This window comes from Balaenoptera musculus, chromosome 7, assembly GCF_009873245.2.
Source record: "Balaenoptera musculus isolate JJ_BM4_2016_0621 chromosome 7, mBalMus1.pri.v3, whole genome shotgun sequence".
Taxonomy (NCBI): Eukaryota; Metazoa; Chordata; class Mammalia; order Artiodactyla; family Balaenopteridae; genus Balaenoptera; species Balaenoptera musculus.
In genome coordinates this window covers 44,069,278-44,093,983 of record NC_045791.1, presented here as the reverse complement: position 1 = coordinate 44,093,983, position 24,706 = coordinate 44,069,278, and the positions used below count along the sequence as shown (strand labels likewise).

Sequence of the window (24,706 nt, the reverse complement as noted above, 5' to 3'; positions counted from 1 at the left end):
GCTATTACTCTACCAAATATAAGACCATTGAAAGGACCAAGGCATTTCACATGTTAAAAAATGTTTACTTGCCCAAGAAATTCATGAATGCCTCCTTCTTTTTAAGGTTAGAATGTTGCAAAATCTAGTGTAAAATTAAAGTCATATAATATTTTGTTTAAAACTAAAGTTCTTTTGACTGCCATCCCTCAGGAAAGGGAGGAAAATGTTAGCAAAGTGGTCCAAGCAGGACTTGTCCAGTCCTGTGGAGGAGAGAGTGAGCAGATGAATGGGAGAGACGGGCTGGGGAGGAAAGGCTTATCGGAGAGGACCTGGGTCCAGGAGTCCTGTAGGTGGTGCAAAGAAGACGTATTTACATGAGATCCAATGAGCTGTAGGGAGTGTCTCTTGATTAACAAATGGAAATGAGAGGGCTTAATGGAGATTGTACACACAGCTGTGTATGGATAAGTTATAGCCTATATGAAGAATGCAACTTCGAGGGAGTTAAACTCGTTAATAAATAGAATGCCAAACAGTATACCCATCTTCCAATATAGTCTATTTCTTTCTCCTCTGAAGTTTTAAGGAATGGTGTTCGTTCATACTTTGGCCCATTCCACAGTGCCTTGTGGAGCCTTAGTCAGCAGCGCTGTGCTGGGCACTGCGGCACATGCAGTGCATATCCTATAGCAGCCAAAGTCCTTCAGGAAGCTCCAACCAAGGAAACTTGTAGTCTAAGAATGCTCAGTCAGAAAGATATATTCAAAGCTGTATTTATTGTCATCCTCGTGGTTTTTTCATAACACAACTCCCCTATCCCAATTATTGGAATTTTTACTTCTTTGATCGCCAAGATATATACGACTTAGAAACTGTTGGCCTGTGAAGTCTGTGTTTGATAACAGTTTTCAAAGATAAAACTGATGGGCCTCTTTGGAGGAAACACACAGCCATTATAGTCATGTTGCCAAGTTTTAGAGGACCCATTGTGGACACCCCCGGTGGCTGGCACGATTTCAGGCTCGTGATCAGGAAGACGTACACTTCCGGTCCACAGGGGATAGAAATGCAAGCGCTCCTCATTTGCTTCAGGAAAACCACAAAGGCTAACAGTTTGGGATTTTTCACAGATATGCAGGCCCCTGTAGTCAAAAAGCAGATGCTGTCTTCAGACTCAACTGGGCTACTTACCTTGCAAGCACAGAAAACATTATAGTAGCTAGCTTTGATGGCAGAGGAAGTGGTTACCAAGGAGATAAGATCATGCACGCAATCAACAGAAGACTGGGAACATTTGAAGTTGAAGATCAAATTGAAGCAACCAGGTGAGTGACGAGGAGATGAATTCAAAGGTCATTTGATTTCTTTCTCCCTCCATTTATATTTTAAAGTTGTGAAGTGTAAAGAATTTAAAGTGTCCTGGGATGAATCTTTCATTCTTGGGCTGGATTTTTAGTGAAGATATTATGTTTAGACTTAGAGAGTTGACATATGTGCTACCACCTTCTAGGAATTGGGACTCAGAATTCATCAAACACATGGACAAACTGAGAGATAAATGTACCCCTGAGTAAACATCTAACTAAACAAGCAAGCCACCCCTGTAGTCAAGGATAAGTAGAGGAGTTCGGTGTGCATTTACCTTGGAGGAGGGTGACAGCTATGAAGTCCTAGGAGTGGCTCCTACATTCTGCTGAGTGAGGGTTACTCCCTCAATTTGGGAAAGTTGTGGAACACGACCGTTGTCACTCACAATTATAAGGGCTTCGTTAAGGATGAATGACATCAGTTATGAGACTATAAATAGATGTGATATGGCTTAAGAAAGATTTTAGCCATGAATGATGGTTACCCTGGAATGCACATGTAACATGCAATGTTTTACCTGCATTCTCATTGAAGCTGCACAGCAACCCTGAGAGGTGGGTGTTCATACCTTACACTTCAGGTAAAGAAATGGAGGCTCTTAGGTTAGGTAATTTGCCAAGACTGGTCAGGATCTGAAACTAGGTCTCCCTCCAACTTACATTCAATTGCATTCAACTGGTAAATGGGAAATGTAGTCTTTGAGTTTCTATAACCAACTGCATAGATGTCTGGAAAGCAAAGTAAGTTAGTGATTTTAAATAATGTTGTGAAACCATCAACTAGGAAATGGAGAGAAATTGTGAATGATTAAATGGTTGGAGGAAAACGCCTTTAAAAAAAGGAACAACCAAAGAGGAGAGAAGATGACAATTTATTAAGTATCCCTAAGTCTGTTACATCAAAGTTAATGATTAGCTATCATCCTTGAAAGTAAAAAAAAAAAGATTAGATAAGAGAGAGGATAAATTGGTTCAGGAGTGAGGCTTTGATATTTTACAAACACATTTTCATTTATCCAGATTGGTCCTCTGTGAGAGAGGGCATGATTTCCAGGTCTTCTCAAGTCTAAAATGATAGAATTGTGTTATCCACAATCTACAACTCCGTTTAAAAAGTAATGAGCAGCTGCTTTTCAGCAACTAAAAGGAACTAAACACAACAACACAGATGAATCTCACAGACTGTTGAGTGAAAGAAGCCAGGAACAAAAGTGTATGTCCTGCATGACCCAATTTATATTGGTACAAATTCAGGTGAAATTTTTATGGAATCCAATAAAAGGAAGACATTTCTTTTTTTCTTCTTTCAAAGAGAGAAATGACACAGAGGCATCTGGGTGATAGTAATGCCCTATATTTTGGTTCAAGGTATGCTCACTCTGTAAAGGTTTACCAGCTTGTACAGGCATGATTTGGTGCACATTTCTGTACATATGTGTTCTAAGTTTAAAAAGTTTGCGTGGAGTGGATAATGAGTTGAAAACTATTTACATTGAATTTTTTTCTAATATTGCTTAACTCAGGGCAGTCTAAGACATATATCATCCATTGAAAACAAAGATTTTTAAAGTCACATATAAGTCAATGCAAGGGTCCCCTTCCTCCCTTGACACTACAAAGTTAAGGGCCCCATTTGCTAGATTTTTTTTTTTAAAGTAAACAAATTGCCTTTTGATGTAAGACTAAGATTAAGAAATAGACGCAAAGAACCTTTTTCTCCTTTCTTTACCTGGATTCCAATCCTGAACACAATTTAGTGACAAAAAGACTTCTTAATCCATCAAGGAAAAATTGCTTCTTATTTAATAGCGCTGAGCTAACTAATCAACACCCATCATAAGAAGGGATGTATTTAGAGAATGGTGTTTAAGTTCTCAGGTAGGGGGCCCAGAGACATTTCTAAGCCCTACCCAGATGTTCTACACACCTCTATACTTCTCCATTGCAGGGACAGCCTCTCTCAAACTGTAAAACATCTGGAGAGATTTAAATTCAATTATGTAAAGAAAAGTGCATCTGGGCTGCAAATTTTTATATAAAGCTGTGAAAAAACCAGCCAGGATTTGTTTTCTGTGAAACACACACTCACACACACACACACACAAATTTTTGATGGACTCCAACACAAGTAAACCTTGTTCATCTGGCTCTTAAGTTAAAAATGATAGACATCGATCTCAGGTGTTTATTTGATTGCTGGCAGCAATTAATCTTTGTTTCTAATAGAATGAAATAGAGAACAAATGGCAGGGTTTCTCACATTTGTGCAGTTATCTTAGTTTTCTATACACAGTGTGATACTAATTCGTGGACTTGTTCCATGTATTTTAGACAATTTTCAAAAATGGGATTTGTGGATGACAAACGGATTGCAATTTGGGGCTGGGTGAGTAGTTTGGCTGATGAATCTGTATGCCTTCCTTAGTGAATATAACCCAGAGCAGGATAATTTACTTTTGTTTGTACATATTTGGAGGTGAAAATCATGTCAATCATTTCAATCTAAGAAGGTCCAATGTCTTAAGGTTTCTGGGCGATGAGTCCCCCCAGGCTTATACTTTTGTTTATTACAATGGGATAGGGAGGTGAGGAAGGGAGAAAAAGAGGAAAGGAGAGAAAGAGGGATAAAGGGAAAGAAGGATAGAAGGAGAGAGGGAAGGAGGGAGACTTTTTCTCATGGGTCCAAGTCAGTAAAGATTTAGTGTTTATTGCTTTTTGGGTTTTGGGAGGTTTTTTTTGGTTTTGGTTTAGGTTTGTTTTTTGTCTTCAATTAGTACTGCCCAGCAAATTTTCAATACTTTCCCCCTTACACCTACCAAGAAGAGGGACCAGGGCTCTGAAAGTGTAGTCTTTAGATACTACCCAACTAAGGCCAATTTAAACCTTCTCTACCATGCTTTCTATCTCGAAAGAGGCACAGTATATAAAGATGTGAGAAATGTGGAAACTGCGACTTGCTTACCATATGTCCTTAATTCCTTTACCTCCATAAAAATAACTGTTTCCATTTCTTAGTCATATGGAGGGTATGTAACCTCAATGGTCCTGGGAGCAGGAAGTGGCGTGTTCAAGTGTGGAATAGCCGTGGCACCCGTGTCAAAGTGGGAATACTATGGTAAGTGATCACTCCCAGGTACAGAGTTACTGAGTGTGAACCTTCACATTCCAATGACAAAACCATTCCTTTTTGAGTTTCAGTGTTTCTACAGTGAATAAACTGATTCACCTTAGAAGTACTTTATGGATACCTGTAATGAAACAGTCTCACTTATTCTGCCATTGTGAAATGTTAGATGGTAGTAAATGCTATCTACACGTTTAGTTACCAACCAATTCTGTTTTCTAAATGTCTTATCAACAAATTCAGTTTTCCACATTTTAAAACATCCCCAATGCTACAATTCTTTAGATAAACCCTTCCTTCTTTTTATTCTAACTTGAGTTTGAAGCTTCACGTATTAGATCAATTAGAGAAGTATGTTATCTCTTTCCCTTCAGGTAAAAGTCAAATATAAGTAGGACTTTGGGTGGAAAGAAGAGACTAGGGCAGGGGAATTCCTGGGGGTTTTGTTTCCACTGTCTCTGAGTAGGTGAAAGCCACTCTAGAATATCCTGTTCACTGCTGAGAAAGTATTGTTCTATCATACACATGTAAGGTATAATTCCCAAGTGGGAGCGGGTAAGCAGTGAAACACTAGGTAGGGGGGAAGAGCCAGAGGTGGTGAGAAGATGAATTATTTTCCTGTATCTCTTCCTACCCCATCTCAAGTCCTTTATTCAGTATAAGGATAGAATCATTCATAATGAATATGCTCATTAAATATTTAATGTCCTAATATATCGTAGTACCAGTCCTGTGGAAAACTCTTCTTTAAAGCCTCTCCAAGTCAAGAGAAGCCAATGTGTAAAAGAGACAACCCTGCCTTTTAGTTAAATAAAAATTGGAGAACATAGTTAGGATTGATCCTCACACAATAGATTTGTTTTCATATAATACTTTCCTGCTTAATATTAATTGTTCCATTGGAAGGCTTGTTTTTGGAGACCTCTGGTGGTCAATAAAGTAATAGAAACAATCTTTGTGAGTTTGGAACTACATAATGGTAAGAAGAGAACTTTATTAAACGTATGAGGACCAACCTAACACTTGGGAACTTTCTAGAATTCTTATATATGTGCAAATTTGAACAATATTACTCAAAAATCAAATTGAAGGAGTACATAAGTGGTATTGCGAGACGTACTTCTAAAAGTTTACAACCACAACACTAAGCATTTTTTAAATAGTATTTTTAAAATTTGAGACCTTCTTACACATGTAAACCTGGTTAGCATAATAAGAAAGGGGTATTATGTTCTAGGACAAGAAGAATTGTAGCTGTTTGGGGAAAATTTTATTTTGCCCTTAAAAGCTATTCCCCCCCCCCCATTAAATGTATAACCTAAGTTATTCATATTTAAATGTTAAAAGATGAGCATTTTAGGAAAATCTTATATTTTAAAAGTGTACTTTAAGATACTATATTTTCTATATTAGTGTCCTCTAGATATGTAAAATTGCTTGTAGTCTGTATTCACTTTAATCAAAATGATAAAATATTGCTGTTACTCATTTTGGAGGAAAATATTTTGATTTCCATAGGAAAAGCATGAGCAATACACATGGAACAACTAACACTAGTTATCAATGTAGTTTTTAATCTCCAATGCCAGTCATTCACAAAGGGTTAGGATGTTGTTTAAGCTTGTTATTTTGATGATATATTCTTCTAAATAATTAATTAAATCAATATTGAAATACCAGTACAATTATAGTGAAATTCAAGCCATTAACCTATATAGCACAATGGAAACATATTATACTTATTTATTTACTGTAACCTGGTCATGTTTCAAAAACAGTTATTTCAGATTTTTAAAGTTATATTGGAATTCAGCCACAGTAAATTTTCTCACTGATATTTTAGGAAATATATATATACACACATACATATATATATATATATATATATATATATATATATATATACATATATATATATATATATATACACACACACACATACATTTGATATATGATTTAATTTTTTAAAATTAGGTCAAAAATATGTTTAAATATCCAAAATAACCAAACCCACAATGCATATGTTTTTCTGCCATATCTATAGATAAAACAGCTTATGTCACTTCAGCACAGATACTAATGTAATCTGTTTCTCAATACTCAGCAGTTATAACATCAGAATGGAGGCCTCACCACAAAATGAGAGAAAACAGATGTTTAACTTGCATTATGATGGAGTAGCTGAGCCGTTATAGGGTTTTACAGCAAATAAATGATAACTGAATTCTTTCCTTTCGATCTGTCTCCCCCCCACCAAAAAAAATATATATGATTTAAGTAAGCAACCAGTAATTGAAAATTATGAGGAGTTTCCAGTAGGAAAGAGAGTATCCTAAAGTAGAGCATATACTGACTGATGTCAGGACCAAGAAATTCAAGACAATTGAGACATTAACTGACTTGCTAATCAAGATCTTTGAGAGGGTCAGATGATAATGTAGAGTCCTTATCACTTAGCACTTCCCATTTGACTTTTCTGCAGGCGGGCTGTTGATTGGGTTTTAGATCACCTGGTTTGATCTCCCTCTGCCCTCACAGGAAGGGCTAAAGGAAATGGGCTATAGGGCTGAGTATGGAAAGGCAGGTGTCTGGCTGCTTTAACAAGCCAAGTAGAGATGACCTGGAGGAGGTACTTCTGAGGGTAACACTATAGACCTTTGCACAAGTAAAGAATATGAAAGCATATAAAGTAACCCAAAAAAAGGGAAAAAAGTTTTTATTGTATGAATTGTTTTTCTTTTCTCCATCACAGATTCAGTGTACACAGAACGTTACATGGGTCTTCCAACTCCAGAAGACAACCTTGACCATTACAGGGTAAGAGATGGTGAACTAGATCCATTTTATAACCTATTTATAAGTGGTATAAGAACATTTTTAAGTGTATCCATTCCAGAAAATATATATTTTTTATTTCCAATGAAATTCTTGTTAAAAAGAAATAACACAGGTGGTTTAGAGATACTCCAATAGCTTCCCGTACTATATTCTGCATAATTACAGCCTTTATCGTATGCTATATAGGTCACAATATGCGTTCATTTGGAAATACAAAGCAACACCAGATAATTACTTTAATTATAAAAATTTCAGTTCAGAAAACACGTCAAATTCAACGTATTCCTTTAGAGCCCAGAAGACTCTCTAAACCTTTAACTACATATTAAAATTTCTTATGGTATTATCATAATTAAGTTGTATGTACAAGCCTACAATTTTCTAATTCATAGCCAAATATATACAGTTTTTTTCACACAAGATTTGAGTAAAGCAGGTGAGGTGTAGGTACAGGAGGGTAATACTCTGAAAAGCCCTTGAATCCAAATTACTGAATAGCATCCACAGGCTGGTTGCCTGATGGAAGAGCCAGTGGGCAGGTTGCTGTGCAGATGGGCCGTAGCATCTGAAATATGGTCTGGGTGTAGGCATCATTGGCGGCCCCCGTGTGCTAGTGTGGGTGCCACCGCAAAGCCAGGGCCCTCTCTTTGGTGGCAGCCTGCTGCAGCTGGAAGTGTCAGCCAAAGTACTAAGCACGCTTCCAGCACATTGCCCCCCAACCAGAAAAAAAAACACAACTTTCCTGATTCTGTCATGTAAATTGAAAACCCTGAAACGTACAGATGACAAGGTCAATCATCTGATGTTTACATTCTCCGGAGGATATTCAAAACTCCTCCCAGGATAAAAAGAAAACAATAACCCATACAATTTAAGACCACAGTTTCTCCTCATCTGTGCCACGGCTCTCAATGCTTGGGCTTCCTATTCATACATCGCTCTGAGCCATATTTGTACATTTTTGTAAGCTGTCATCATTATTATGGGTTCTGAAGCCATTTGATCAAAGCACAAGAAAATGCAAATAAAACTTCTAGTTTTGCAAGATATGTACAGACAGTTTCGTTTTACCTCTTCCTTTCAGTTTTATTTAGCAAGGCTTGTGGGGGAGGGGCGGGGAGGTGTATGCGTGTGTTTGTGCCTGGGTGTGTGTGTGTTTTCATCTCTGTTTTTCAGTCAAGATAGAAAAGTAACAACCTGTAAAGTGTGATGTACCAATCATCTTCCACTACAAAGCAGTCCCGTAATGAGGTTGTCCTTATTTCTGCTGAGTGTCCCACATGATACTTTGGACTCAGTTTTTCCCATTCTTTCTCCTCCACATCCAATAAGCTGCTTTAGACATCCTTTCCCTGCTCCATAACCACATTGCTGCTGTCACATGACTACCTCCTTTTACAACAGTAACCCCATGGGTCCCCCCTTAGCTTATCTTTCTGCACTCCAGCCTGTACCACACAGAGGTGTGAAGTTAACCCTCACCCACAACGCTTTCATGGACTTTTCCTGTACAAACTAGTCCAGCCCTCATTCTTTAACCAGGTGTTCAACACCTTTCTGAGAATGGCCCAGGCTACCTGGAATGTTCACTGTTCTCTGAATATTTCTGGGCCTTTCCCTTTTGTGCCTTTGTCCTCTGTTCCTCGACCTGGAATGTCATTCCCCCTCTGTCTTCATCCACTAGGAAACTTGTCCTGCTCGCCCAGAAGACTAGCATTCTCTCTTGACTCCCATGACATTTTCCTTGTATATCTTTAATCCTCAATTTATTCATCTTGGACCCATAGTTAGTTTGTACTCCTTTTCCCCCTCTGCGGTATTATTAGTCATTCAAGGCTTTGCTCAATCTTGTATTCTTTGGATCACCCAGTATGAAATAGAAACCTTAAAACCTTTTTTGATTTAATTTTAAAACTTTTTTGAAGGGAAACATTGTTATAAAAATTATATGTCTCCATCATTGCTCTCATTTTACAGCTGGAATTTTCTTGCTAGTGACCCCACCAGGATCCCTCCTGTAGTGTGCCATATTTGGGGCATGGCTAAAGGGTGTTCTCAAATATCCTAAAGTACTAAAAACTCCCAAAACATCAGAGGTGTACTGCCCGGGACCCTCATCCTGACTCTAGAACCTGCTGGATGATGAGTCAAAAGTTCATTTTAAAAATCCCATTTTGAAAGTCTTTGAACCTAGAAGCACAGGATCAAGTCTAAACCTTGACATCCGAAGAAGTCCATGGCACCTACCCTACTGCACTTCAAGAACATCAGCCAACAGCGTGTTTCCTCTTCAACCAGCCCTCCCCCTAGAGGATAATTCGTTTTAATCTGCCATGTCAACCTCTATCTTTCTCCAGATTTTCCCATAGGCTCCTCATTCCCACACCCATCCCCCTCTTCTCCAACTCTACCCCCCACTGAGGTGGCCATTTTCATCTCTCCCCTTAGATGTTCTCTGCACGAGGTAGTCATGTAAATAGAAGTCACTTCCTCCTACCGATGGCAATACACGAACACTGGGAGCACAAAGTCACTGTCTCACTTCACTGCACAGATGGCACCCGAGGACTGTTTAATCCTTCCACGCCAGGAGTCGGGTTTTCTTGGCACAAAATTCATTGCTGGCAATGGACACATTAAAACTGCCAGTACCAGGGAGCTAAAGGTTCCCAATGTGTTACTCAGAGGAATTATTTGGGCGACAGTTAAGGTGGGTAGGAGAAAGTGAGGCAAATGCATTCACTGTATTGTTTCCGCCCTGTAAATTGCATCCTCAGAAAGTGGAGAACTGAATCTAAGTACCTATATTTGGTGCACAGCAGGCTTTAGAATAAAGCTGCCTTCCTTTGTTTTTTAAATGAGCCTGTGCTTTTGTCTCTGGCAGGAATACATTCAAAGATTCTATTTTCCTCCAAGGCCCCAGCTGCCCCTCTGGACCCCTGTCTTCTTTTACTTCTCTCTCCCAGGTTGTTTTTATTTCCTCCCTTTCTCTCTCCTTCTCTCCCTCCCTCCTTCTGCCCTCTTGGAAAAGACAAAGGAGACAATTCTTTACTGGCTTTCGCTTCTTTGTGCATTTCCGTAGGTCAGGAGGAAATATTTTGAAAATGAGTCCCAGGTAGTCTAGACTATCGACTTTCTTCAGCACATCCAGGATAGGAATGATCCAAGTGTGTTTTAAGCAAGGTCCTGTGATCGTTGTACACCTTTTCAGCTATAGAATCATTATCAGTAGCCAGAATTACAGCCTTTGGAAGAGAATGTAATTTTTAATAAAATTCAAATGAGGAGAGGATTCATTTTTAAGTCATTGATGACCCAGATTTGAAAGAATTTAGACAAGTACACCAAGAGAAGCACATTTTGTGAAGTAAAGGTCCTACTTACTACTTAGGAAAGGAAGTTGAAGGAGCCATTTATATACGCAAATGGAACAGGCAGGGATGTCATGTATAGTTGTTCAGCTTGTGCACTGCTGGAAGCTAGTCTATGCTTCATTCTCTAAGGCGTGCACCTCTGGGGCTGCATCCAACCGGAGGGAGTGCCTTTTCTTATTCTCACAAAGCTGCCATATAAATTAGGAGACCCTGGGACTAAGGCTTGGACCCAATGCAATGACACAAACAGTGACTCCATAAGACTCTTTTTGTAGATAGTCACCTACCCACTGCCGAGTGGAAGGGCAGGAGCACGTTTAAAGGATACCAGGGACTCAAAGAGGAAGGAAGCTGTTCATCTCCCTGAAACTCCAAGAAGCTGGTCCCAGAAGCTCTAAGTAGGCAGGCAGAGTGGAGGGATGACAGTGTAGCTAATAAGCAGTATAAGCAGATTCACTGCCGTGAGTCTCAGTCCGATTCTCAGTCCACAGCCGACAGAAATGGCAACAGATTTGAGCAAAAGAATCAGATAGACAATGAGACAACCCTCTCCCCCAATAGCGATAAGCAGATAGCAACCGTGGTCCCACCTTGAGGAGGGGGGTTCCTGACTAACATTGATGAATGGTCTCTCTATGGTCAATCACAGGTCTTTTAGTCAAACCTGTAAAAAAATATATTAACACGTGGTAGACTTTCATTCACCCATTCAAGGTGCTTGGTGTTTTAGCTGTTCAGAAGTTGATTACCTTTTTGGTGAGACAAAACATACAGGCAAAATTTTTGAAGAGAAATAAAAGAGAGTAGTCGTAAAGCATGAACTTGAACATGACATAGTGCCCAGTATGTATGGAAAAGACTAGTAGTTCCAAATTGTGACTCTGGAGCCCCAGGAATTCTGTGCCTTCTGAGCATGTAGGGAGGGAAGGGAAGTGGCTGAGAAGTTAGGGTTTCACCTCCCCCCACTCCTCTCAACCAGGGGGGATCTGGTTTCATTTATTTCATTCATTTTTTTTAATTCACTTAATAAGTGCTTGCTTCTATGGCCGGACACTGTTCTAAGCTCTTTCCATGGGTTATTAGGTTCAGTTCTCCCTCAGATTCTCTGAGATAAGTGCTCTAGTTTTCTCCATTTTATTGACCCAGAAACGGAGGCACAAAAAGTTATATAAGATGTAGCTACTGAGGGGTAGGAAAGGGAGAGGGCACTTATCTGGAGCCAGTTAAGGAAGACTTCTGGGAGATGCAGCAGAATAGCGTAGGTGCTCTCCACAGGCTGCCAGAGGGACCGACGAGGCAGAGGAGCACAGTAGACACACGAGTGGCAGCAGGCAGAGCTGGTTTTCTGGGGATCTGTGAAGCAGGTTGGATGAACCGAGGGATATCACAGAGCAGGGATGTGGGAGGAGCTGGCCAAATGGCGGCTAATAAGGCAGGATGGGAGACCAGGGAGGGAATGGACTTACAGAGAGCCGTGTCAGATCAAGGGCAAGAGAAACGGGGCCCAAGTCCTGAGCCTTGTTGCCAAGAGAAGAGGGCAGCCTGGAACACACAGAAGGGACTGATTTAACTTGTAGAGGAGATTTATTTTGCATTTTGCTCAGAATTTGATAGGCTTTTGGCAAGTGTACGAAACAGTCATAGATTTGGCAGTCTTCTGCTAGCAGATTTGAAATGTTCAATCCTTAAGAACTGCTGCATCGTTAGGTTATGCAAAACAGGGTGCAATTTTGTAAATATGCCATCTTGTACTGATTTGACATTTGTTCTATTATCCTAGAATATGCCAAAGGGAGAGAGACCTTCAGATTTAAGCCAAACCTTAACTTGTTTGTTGAGTGCTGATAAAATGTTGACTGCTGTGTGATCTTTAAAGAAGCCAGTGTTGCTGGGTGAGGCCTGAGGTAGGGCCCCCTGTAGGCGGATGGGAGCTCTTTCCTTGGCATCTCACTGGTACAGTTGTTTGATGGATACGGACAAGTAAAACATCTGATGCGGTGGGTTGAATTAATTTTTCCTTAAACATTTTCTGTGACCTCTGGTGTGGCATTAATGGTGCTTCCCCAAACAGCCTCACTTAATATTATTTATGAGGCTTTGGTCACAAGTGGGAGAATGCACAGAGCAAGTCAGTACACTCGGGGTACTGTCTCACTGAAGCAATAGGGTGTCCATTACACCTGTGGCTGTTTGCTTTTTCTACCAGAGCTTGGAAATGACAATGCGATGTTTGGCTGTGAAGTGAAGGGACACTAGAATATGATGTTAAGAGGCATGGACTTTTGAGTTTGACCTGTGCTAAAATTCTGTTTCCACCACCTATTAGCCAGGAGAGGTTACTAAACCTCTCTGAACCTCTGTTTCCTCATCTGAATAATGGGGAGAATCAGAGCTACCTCATGGGGTTATTGACAGGATTAAACGAGACACCTATGCCTGCCATGAAATAAGCTTACAAAAACATGGAAGCTGCCACCATTATTCTCAGGAAGCAAACTGTCCGTATGGTTCCTGGATGGCGCAAGGGGTAGCTTAAAAATTGTCAGACCTTCTGTTTCTCACAGTACTTCCCTACTCTTATCAGCTCTCTCTTTTATTTCAAAAATACAAAGATTTATTTGCTGGAAGGTAACTGAGGAACCAGCCTGATCCAACGAGCAGCTACAGATGGTTCTTCTTGGGGCTTGAAGGAAAAGCTCCTCGCAGAGATGCTGTGCACCAGCACTGCCACTGGACCAATCCAACCTCCCCACTTCACTTTGCCAGGCTGTTGCTGGCAGCGGGGCTCTCCGGAAGTTTCTAGCCTCGGGAGAGTGCCAACTGCACCACCATTGCATCCTTGCCCATTTATCACTCTAAACTTCCTTTTTAGGAGCTGGTGACAGACTATTCGGCTTCTAACTTAGTCATCCATTTCCTTTTTTATTTCTGTTTCCATCGATAGGCAAATGGGGATTATCCTGTTTTGGTGGGTTGCAATAGCACCATTGAATTATTTCTGGTCATTAATTCTCCCTTAACTTAGTGCATGCATTTCTCTCACTGACTCTGGCTGCCTTTCATGGGTTAAAGTGTGCCGTACAGCGGACTGTCAAGAGTCCCTCTGGATTGAGAAGCCAGGGTGCTCAGGCTAGTAGGGAATGATGGGTGGTTCCAGAGGCAAGGTGACACAGCTGCATCTTTCCAGGAGGGCAAAATGTTCCCGGGAGCCTGTGAGCCTTGAAATGGGTGTGTGCCTGAGGCTGCTTGGCTCCCGTGCACTGAGAGGTCCCTCTTGACGCAACTCCCAGCGAGCAGGGGGACGTGTGCATTGGAAATGACACACTTCTCTTGTGGTTGCAGGGGGAAGCTTTTGTTTTATTTTTCCCTTGCTGCATTAAAGTATTTGTCTTTCTTTCTTTGTAGTGTAATATTGTTAATGTAAAACAATTTGCATCATGACACTTTTATCACAGTTTTCGTCTTTTTCTCAGTATGTTGCATTTCTCACCATGTCTAGTTCATCACAGCTACAGTGTGTACATCACAACATTTATCTTAGGCTCAGGGTTTTACTTGTTTATAAAAATTGTCTTCTTTCAGCCTGTATTCACTCCATTTAAGAAAAAAAAGGCAGCCAGAAACTGTTTTGGTCCAAACTCCAGGAGTTATCACATTCCTTGCTAACTGTCCTGCGTATTTATATGTCTCCTAACTATTACTCTATGTTTCAGTGACATTTCTCAGTCTCATGGCTCAGGGAGGTTGTGGAGCAGCTTTTGCTGTGCACTCTGCCACGCAAGGAAGGCCCGAGAGGCTTTTGGAGGGGAGGGGAGGTCACACGGCTGGATATTTGGGCCACGTGTAGGTGCTGAAGTTGACTATCTTTGGCAGGCGAAGAGCTGGGTTTCTTGTGGGGAGAAACAAGGTGGAGGAGACAGCCGTGTAGCCGCAGAAAGGATGGTGCAGGAGGACTCGGACGAGGGCGCCGGCTCTGGGTCTCAGACTGGCGGTGTTCACCGTTGGTGGGTCAGCCCCAGCCTCTGCTGTCGCCAGCTTTGAATCCTACACTGGCCTTTTGGGAGATTGATTTTGACCCTTTCCTCTCTCCAGGGCAGGACATCGCTCAGGGTTCTGTTGCTTCATTAGGCTCTGCATCAACCACACAGTCCAAAACGCCTCACAAGTCTCGAAGGTCTGTGCGAGCCAGCTCTCTTCCAATGAATTCACTCTAAGAAGGCATGAGAACGCAGGGGGCAAAGGACACCCAGTGTGTTTGTGCACTGCAAATCCCAGAACAGTTCCGTAACAATTTCTTTCTCCCTGTATCTTTGCTGGAAGAATTTGGATGGATGCTCAAATTCCATCATGAGCAGCTTGGAATTTTAGTGGAGACTCAGTGCAGCATAGGAGGTAAAAGAGGTTCTGCCATGAGACCTTGTGTCCAGCTCCGACTTCTTCCTGATGTAACCTGGTGTACTTTATTGTCTCAGTGTAGAAGTGGGATTGCTATAGACCTATCTTGCAGGAATGTCATGAGGATTAAATAGAGCAGTGCTTTTATAAATCCTTTAAGATACTTAGCAGAGAGACTGGTGCAGAGTACACAATAAGTATCAGCTCTTATTACTAATGGCATGGTGTATGGGTTGAAAGTGGGCAAAACATATCTTGGTAAATTTCAGAATGAGAATATTTTATTCCACCTCCCCTAGCTGTTCCCACTTGCCTCTGCAAAACTAGGACCGAACATAGTGAAGAGTACAATATAAGTGCCTACTTTTCTTTTGTTTATTCCTTTAATTGATATTTAGCTCTCTATTAAATGCTCAGGATAGAGTAATGAACAATATAAATTCCTCTTCTCATGGATCTTATTGTTTAGTTGGGTATATGACAAATAAATATTGATCGACTTGAAAAAATGAATGAATGGATGGAAGAATGAATGGAGTATAATGTTGGGATGGATGGATGGATGGATGGATTCATCTGGGACATCTCACCAGATGACACGTTTCTTAAAGTAAAATAGAAGCGCGACTTTTAATGAGTCCTAGGTGTTTATTCTGAAAGTTCGTGGGTAAATTCTCAATTTGGGTCAGAAATGCCATATGGTCAGGACAAGTGGGACCCAGCCTGCACAGGAGTGGGAGGGCCTTTGCTCTAAGCTTTCCAGGAGAAGATCACCTTGACAGCCTCAGTCAACACAAATATGTTGGGTGACTTTGTCCTGAAAGTTGTAGACAGAACGTCCTTTTTCCAGAAACACTGTGTCACACCATCCTCACATCACCGTAATTTAACCTTAAAAAAAGCCATGTCTCTTGATTTCTATTTCAGTGAGAGCAAGAGGAGTTAATCTTCCTCCCATTTCAAAGAAAACAACACTCAGCAGCATGTCTCTAGGTACACAGCTCTCTGATATTGAAGCTGGGGCTAGAATACAAACGTTCGGACCTTAGCCCCATCGCCTTCCAGCCAGACCTTCAGGGTTCCCATCAAAATATTAAGCTGATGTTAGCTACAAAGATATCTGTAAAACACAAACCTTGCCTCTCATAAAGTTGCCTTTGATTCACCAAGATGCTGCAGGAGGAGCTGGCTGATTTTAAACCCACAGGGAGGCTAGTGGCCCTTCCTGTGCCCCACAATAGAAGCAGAGTCCGGCTCACCCCTTCCCAAAGTTGCTACAATGTCTACGACATTCTTACCTTCACCCCAACTCTGCAAACATCTCCAGATTAAGATCAGGTGACTAGTTCTATACTTTCAAAGCTTTTCCACCAAAGACTCCACCCTCATTCTAGAAGTCCTACCTGTGCAAGGTCATGAAACAGCCTTCAAAAAGCTGACCTCCCACTTTTTTCTCCTAAATCCCTGGCTTGATCCAAAAGCAGCACTTTCCCCAAAGCAGAATGAGGCAGACAACCACCACCCACTGATTTTCTAAGGCCGTACTTGATCTTTTTCACCCCTTTCCCCTCCCATATGTTACATTTGCCTAGGTTTTAAACATCTGTTCCAAAAAAGGTAATACTTGCTTCTCATTCAGAGCCTAGCAATGTGGACCAAAGTTCATATGACATATTGCAGAGTATGTTTAGTTGCAAATGCTATGTACAGGCTCTTTGAAATGTAGCATGTATGGCACCATGTGACACATGGTTGCCATGGCAATACACTTTTTGGCTGAACTACAGCATAAGCCCATGGAACATACATTGCTAATATGAGACTCTGCCCTGTGCTAATGCATAGGACACAGCCAATCTGGGATCTGGGACCCGAGGGGTTTCGCATGCAGCCTGGGGGGCAGATGCCCTCTTCTGCATGTGCAGGGAAGATGTGGCATCCTCCCTTTCCGGTCCTGTCTCACAGGGACAGGGCATGCTGTACGTTCTGCCATGCATGGAGACAGCATTTGCTTGAATATCGGTTTGCTATATTTTGTATCAAAGGGGGCCCCAGCTGAAAACATTTTATTTTGTAAACTGAAGTGAAAAATCAGTTTATGGCAGATCTTTTTTTGAATAATGACATTCTTTTTCCCAATTGCAGAATTCAACAGTCATGAGCAGAGCTGAAAATTTTAAACAAGTTGAGTACCTCCTTATTCATGGAACAGCAGATGGTGAGTTTCAGTTAATTAGACTTTTTAGTATCACAGACAGGTTTGCAATTTCACTACTGACAAAACAAAAGCATGAGGGGCAAGACTGTTACATTTACTTCAATAAAACAGTGTTGCTTTCCACAACTCACTTGTCTTGGCCTAAATGGGATGCTGAATCCTAGAACTTCAAACAGTCCCTTTCTTCTTGCGCCTTTCCCACCCTTCCTACCAGAAAAGTGGAGCGGCTTTTAGTTACTTTATGTTTCCTTTCTCTCCCTGCAGATAACGTTCACTTCCAGCAGTCAGCTCAGATCTCCAAAGCCCTGGTGGATGCTGGAGCGGATTTCCAGTCGATGGTATAGCAAAACTTCCTGCAAGGGGAGGGAACTTCCTGGTGGGTTCTGGTTCCCCTCTTGGAACTACTTCTCACAGAGGTTCCAGGAGACGGGGACGGAAGCAAAAGGAGTCTTATTTTTCCAATGAGAAGTTGAAGAAGTGATATCCTTGAGTCATAAAGAGAGTCATGTTCAATATCATACACTTGGGGGTTGAGAAGCACAATATTGCATATCCTGAGAGAGTCAAAACCCTAGTCCTGTGATTGTCCCGTCTCTCCCTATTTTGATCAAAAAGTAATCACTTACCCAGTGAACGTGTGGCAGAGTAATTCTAAAGTGAAACCAGCATGATAATAGCTCAGGTCAAATATGCAAATCCATCTCTAGTATGTGTTTCTAGCCCTTCTAACAACAGTGGGGTATCAGTAATCAGTGCGCTTCAGTTTTTGCAACTTCCATGTTATCTTTTGTTGAACACCACAGGTTATAAACAATTAGGCTGGTTTTATAAAGTCGGAAATGGCTAGAGCTGTTGTTGCCTATTCAGAGGATGTTTCTAGGTATTAAGTCAAATTCATTTTACGCACTAGACCTTTTCAGATTAAGAAGAAAAAGAGATTATATATATGTGTGTGTTGCACTAAATATTTTTGTGTTAAGTCCTTTCTTGTCTGTATTAGCTTAAAAAGCCTGCTTTCCCTCACTCTCTTTTAACGTACACACTTTGCTCCGTGCTCAGTTCAAACAGCTCCTACTGTATAAAAGTGGGACAGTCATTTGATAACACAAAACCTGGCATATATTTTTGGGGTTAGATTCTTATGAGGTTGAGGTGTATCCTTCCACTGTTCAAAGAAAAGACGTGATACTTTAAGGCATTTTTGAAAGTTAATTTATGTCTCCATAATATATGTTTTCCTGGCAGTGACTTCCCACTTGTTTCACGTGGTGGGATGAGTTGATAAATTTTTGCCTCAGGTCATCAACTCATCCTACATAAATGTCAGACATGCAGATAAGAGATTCCAGTGAAATTCCAGTGAAAACGTGTTTGCAAATAATACATTTGACTTTTGACTTCATATGTTATGCTAAACATTTATATGGAATATTGAAATAGATTTTTTTCTAGTGCCTTAGTGATATATATTAGGAAAAATTGCTTTCTAAAAACTCATTTATTTTAATAGTTTATCTTACTGCAGTATAGGAGAAATTTAACAGTTGATAACACTTAATTAAAGTAGGCTTTACAGGATAAACATTCCCTCCTATGCATGATGTGTTTCTAAGTGTCCTTTGAGTCAAATTTGAAAATGGACTTGGATATTTTAATTATACATATCCTTAAAGCACTATGCAGTGAAGCCAAATTCACAGTGAGTTGTCTCAGCACCTGCAAAGGACAATCAGAGACTCCTGCAGGACAGAACTACATGCCCTGGAAAAGCTCTGGGAGGAAATGAGAAACCCTCTTTGATCACATTTCAGTTTATAAACTGATTGAAGAATTAAAACATCCTGTGTTATTCCATGTATGCTCATGAGAACTCACTTGGGTTAAAAAAAAAAAAAAAAGACAACTGACTTCCTAACTCTGACCTTTCTTTTTCTCTCTCCAGTGGTATACAGATGAAGACCATGGGATCGCCAGCAGCACAGCACACCAACACATATACACCCACATGAGCCACTTCCTAAAGCAATGCTTCTCTCTACCTTAGCACCTTGGAACAGCATGCCATTTAAAGCTTCTGAAAAGCCACTTTTGCTCTCATTATCTCAAAACTGCACCATCAAGATGATGATGTTAAAAAAGTACACTCAAATCAAGAAATGTTAAGGTTACCTTTGTTCCCAAATTTCATATCTATAACCCGAAGTAGGGACTTCTGTCTTCGCAACAGATTATTACCTTACGGAAGTTTGAATTATTCAGTCTGGTTTTGTTTATTATTTAAAATCACTTCCATATCAGTTCGTGAAACAACAATTAAGAATTGTTTTCATGGGAGCTTTGCAGAGGTTCCCTGGGCAGCATTTTTTTCTAACTGGACTAGACTTGTTCTCTTCTTGGAAGGAATGACAGGATGTGGGCCGTGATGTCACCGAGGCAGGGGTAAGAAAAGAGGGGGTAGGGAAAGAAGCTGGCGAGGCTGTGAACCCCAGTCCAAGCCTGCTGACCCAACCAGGCTGCTATCAGCTCCTCAAAGAGCTGTTCACAGCCAGACTGGCACAGTTTTCTGAGAAAGACTATTCAAACAGTCTCAGGAAATCATATATGCAAAAGCACTGACTTCTGAATAAAACCACAGCAGTTGAATAGACTCCAAAGAAATGAGAGAGAAACTGCCAACAATGCAGGGCCCCCAGGTGCCAGTTATGGCTATAGGTGCTACAAAAACACAGCAAGGGTGATGGGAAAGCATTGTAAATGTGCTTTAAAAATACTGATGTTTCCTAGTGAGAGAGGCAGCTTGGAACGGAGATGTGAACACATCAGCTTTCCCTGTTAAGAGATGAAAATATTTGTATTGCAAATCCTAACTTGAAGGAGTCTTTGCATCAGTTTTTCTTATTTCATGTCTTTGAGCATCTAATTAAAAGAATATTTTAACTTCCTTGGACTTGTTTTTAAAAATTGAAAATTAGCTACAAATGTATGTAATATGATTCCCATTCTACATACGGTGGAATTTCTCCTGGTCAGTAATAAATGTGCCTTCATTTTTTCAGAGGTAATGAGTTCTGTGTCTTGAATCAGACCTCAACTGCATTGGCATATGGACACGCTTACTCAGAAAGGCTCTTGTTTATTTTGCTTGTTATCCCAAACTGCCTCGTAAACATGGAGAGGGTTCAGTTTTTGTAAGAAATAGATACATAGAAATGTGTTAAATTAAGCAATTCATAGCGATTTTATCTAATACATATACAATTACTGTTATCATACATATATATAAGCTTTTGAAAAATCAACTCAAAATAGTTTTGGTTATTTATATAATACATACTATATCATTTTATTCCGGGGAACTACGATGAGGCTCATAATATCAGATAATCTCAACAGTATCATCTTGGTAGCCCAGATGGCTCAGTAGAAGTTAAAAAAAAAAAGTCAACAACTTAAGTGTTTAACTAATTATTTTTGGTTGACATAACGATATTAATGAAACCATGCATTTAAGATGCTGAGATAACTGAGGGTACATAATATTTCTGTTCAATTATTTGCAAAATGGCCTTATTTTTAAAAATTGATTTTATGAACTCAAACATAGTTTCAAACATAGCTGGAAAAAGTTGTCCCAGACAGAATGAGTTACAGCATAAAAATCTAAAAATGGAAGAATTGGGAAAAAAATCTATCAATTCAACATGAGACTGGTGAGTCATGCATAGGAATGAACAGAAGATTGTGAAATTGTTTCAACTGTATTTTCAGCGCATGGCATTGAGTAATTAAGTCTCAAAATATCATTCATTCATTGGAACCATAAGCCAACCTTCAAACCCTATAGGGCTCTTGTCATAATTCTAATAATAGACTGCAATCATTGTGAGTAGCTGGACCAATCTTTGCGGAACATTTTTTATGTCCAGAAACAGTAATCATAGGTCATATGTTCACATCCTGGATTGAATTAGTAATCATAAAGCAAATTAAGTAAAAATTCTCCTTTTATCTTAATTGAAACCAGATATTGTGCAATATCAGGTATTGTTCAGATATTAATAAGACAATTTTACAACAGTAGATGTACAATATCAGATACTAGACAGATATTAAGACGGTTATATAATATCTGATATTGTACAACTATTGTACAATGTCAAAACTGTATGAATTTATTGTTTCTTTAGTTTCAAAACGTGCCCATGTTTTCTCTGGAGCCCAGAGGTAATAAAAAAAATCCCAGCAAGTATTTTTCACATAATGAGGGTTGCAAATGGTGATGATGTGACTGAAGTTAAAGTAAATTTCATCTGACCCTCATAGGACAAGTTTTACTCTCCACTAAGAGTTTTAAATTAGTTTATTGAGGAAGGAAGTTAAATTGACAAATAAATTCGAGATAGACTTAGCCTGAGGGTAGGTTTGAAACACACAGGAACTAGCCACACCAGTAAGATGTGCAGACTTGCCTGCCTTTCACTGTCGCAGCCTCACCAGGCACCTGGATGCTAAGATCCTTTCGTAAACAGCCTGTTAAGAGTGCACGGGTGCCCAGGAACACACACGCCAAAGGAAGGGAGAAATTGTCACATCCCTTCTATGGATACAGTGTTTCTTTTTAAAGTTTTGATCAAGATTTTTAGAAAATCACTTTATAAATTTTTTTCGAACTTTTTTAAATTGGAAATCTTGCCAGAAATGATTACATACCTCCATGCTTTCTTAAATAACCGGCATAGACCATAATTCAATGCATCGTGATGACTCAAGGCCACCACCATGAAGATCATTGATCACATCAGGCTGTATGTCATTCTGAGTGTTTTATATTCACAGGTGGTCACTGAGGCTAGTAGTTTCACCGCTTGGCATTTGTTGCTTTTGCTCTAAGTTGATATGAGAATTCCAATTTATAAAACTATTAGATTTGTACAATATTTAAGATTCAATAAGCTCTAAACAAAAACAATACCAAAACAGAAGAATGGGTTTTTTTCAGAGTAAAGTAAGAGAATTTTGTTCTTCCAACTTTGTGACAGCAGTGTCCGAGAACAGTATTACATACATCCTGAAAGATCTGGAGTGTGTATTCAGGATGCCTGAGGGACACGGATGGTTGAGAATGAGAGATGAATGTGCGTAATAAAGCATAACGTCACTACACTTAAGAAAAGCTCAGAGCATGGGATTAATAAGACCAACGTCATGCTCAGTAGAAATGTATCATCTCTCTGAATGTCACCTTTCTGTGACAATATTAACATTTAAACTCAAGACTTTGAATTAATAAAAAGAAAGATAATTTTCTTACTGCCAAATTGAGAAGGGTGTCTTTTCCGGAATTGAACTCCAGCAAACTCAGTCAAAATTCTTATTCTAAATAATCTTTCAACTGAGCAGTCACCCCAAGTTTGTCAGATTATTTAAAATGCATGTCTGGTGAAAAGTGTGACCCATCAAACAACGAAAACTCTAATTGTTCCAATTAGTTTCTCCTATCCAAAGTCATGATATTTGTGACTTGTGAGCAAAAATAGTATTTCATTGAGTAGGTTTGGTTTCTAGTGTTAATCACAGAAGGATGAGTGACAAAGAAAATGTAACATACTGAGAAGAAATATTACTCAACCCAATTCTGGTTGCATGAGCCAGAATGACTGCCTGGTTAAGGGGGAAGGCGGCCACATCTTGCCTCCTGCTGGACAGTAAGTGCACTCCAGCCGAGGCTAGGCGAACGTGGTTTAGAATCTCAGCATCGACACTCACAGTAAGGAACATTTTAAAGAACATTGCTTAGCCTCTTTGAACCCCAGTTACTTAATTTGAAAGAGATACCAAAATACCTACCTCCCATACCTGTTGCATTGCTGTGAAGGTTTATACACCATGCCTGGTTTGATGATTCCATGGGTATACCAGTTCTCCCCTTAGGCGTCTTGTGTCCACAGGTTTTGGGCATATGAAGGTGCTCAGTAAGCTTTTGCTTTTGTTCCAATGCTGCCATGTCAGTGAGAATCCTTTCTGGATCCTTAATGACTCTTAATAAACTGAGAGGCCACATCTTCGATATATTTTACTTATGATTCTGTCTACAGCCTTTGCTGGCCAAATAAACAGCAAAGCGCAGAAAGAACTAGGCTCCGGAGAGTTACAAAGAAGGGATAAAACACTATTCTTACCTTCAAGGAGCTTATAAACAAATGGAAGAAATCCATGACTCCACACACACACTTGAAGGTAAAAGTACCTAGATCTAAAGCTAAGTCTATGGATGGATGAGATAAGTGGGATGAAAAGGTGAGCAGGGGGAGGGTGGTTTCTGGACTCATATGAGCCAGCCATTGGCTGAATTTTGTACTACACTTAGATTTCTTTAATTTTCTCAGGGTTACCGCTGATACCATGTTTTTCTGAACATTTTTGAAAAATACAACCCCAAACATTATATAAAGGAATGCTCTATGTGAAAGGATTTATCATAAAGTTCTTGTGCCTGTAGTTACTTATTAAGTACCTACAGAATATGCTTGAGCCTGTTTTGTTTCCATCATAATAAAAGTTTATAGACCACTCAATGAGAGTTTGGTTTGAGTCTCTGAGAGTCATCCTGAGTACAGGATCCCTAAGGAAATAAGTTCACTTTTCCCCCACTATGTTTTCTACCGTGCTGCCAGACTAATCTTTCCCCAAATGCATGCCTCTCCAGTACTGAAAACTCTTAATGGATAAAGTTGAAATATCCTAACATAAAATTTAACATCATTTATAACGTCTCCAACTTGTATTCCTACCTTTTCATACAGGTCCCGACTACACTCCTAACACTCCACCATATTGGGCTGTCTGCTGGATTTCAAATATGTCATACATCACATATGTCAGGCTCCTGTTATACCACATATATTTACTTTCTATTTTATTTTTTCAATACTGACATGTTTGAGATCTTTGCAGTTCTTGGAGTAGGTTTCCTTCCCCATATCCATCTTAATTCATACGCTACCTCTTATATAACATTTTCTTCAAACTTAGCCCTACTCAAAATTCCATCCTTGAGTTACTCACTTCCATCATACAACCAACTCAGTACACATCACATTATGTTACAGGTATGTGTCTACCCTGCCCTTAGAAGCGAGGCTCACAGTCCTATTTTCAAAGTTCCAGCACCAAAAGTAGTGGCCATTACACCAATAGAAACTGTAATGAAGCGACAGCTGTGTCCGTGAGCTACAGTTTTCTAAGGAAAACACCGAAAGAGCTCTCTAAAAGTATTACGAGTAATGCTTGAATATTGGGCTCCTTCAAGGGGACTGATTACAAGCAGACTTTCAAAGTAGATATTTAGAGAATCATCATATTACCCAAATTACTCTCATAAAATTTTCAAATGGTTGTAATCTCATTT

The 24,706-nt window shown here is 39.9% G+C and overlaps 1 protein-coding gene across 2 annotated transcripts in view; it reads left to right on the top strand.

Moving 5' to 3' along the window:
• Positions 1 to 20,355, top strand: part of DPP4 (dipeptidyl peptidase 4) — a 77,449-nt gene extending 57,094 nt beyond the window's left edge. For both annotated transcript variants that reach the window (XM_036857747.1, XM_036857746.1), the window contains exons 20-26: positions 1,113 to 1,307; positions 3,681 to 3,735; positions 4,365 to 4,464; positions 7,226 to 7,290; positions 17,226 to 17,298; positions 17,563 to 17,636; positions 19,241 to 20,355. In XM_036857747.1, the coding sequence (XP_036713642.1) occupies positions 1,113 to 1,307; positions 3,681 to 3,735; positions 4,365 to 4,464; positions 7,226 to 7,290; positions 17,226 to 17,298; positions 17,563 to 17,636; positions 19,241 to 19,342 (664 nt within the window). In that variant the 3' untranslated portion in view covers positions 19,343 to 20,355. The remainder of the gene's footprint in view (positions 1 to 1,112; positions 1,308 to 3,680; positions 3,736 to 4,364; positions 4,465 to 7,225; positions 7,291 to 17,225; positions 17,299 to 17,562; positions 17,637 to 19,240) is intronic.
• The last annotated feature ends 4,351 nt before the right edge of the window (positions 20,356 to 24,706 follow it).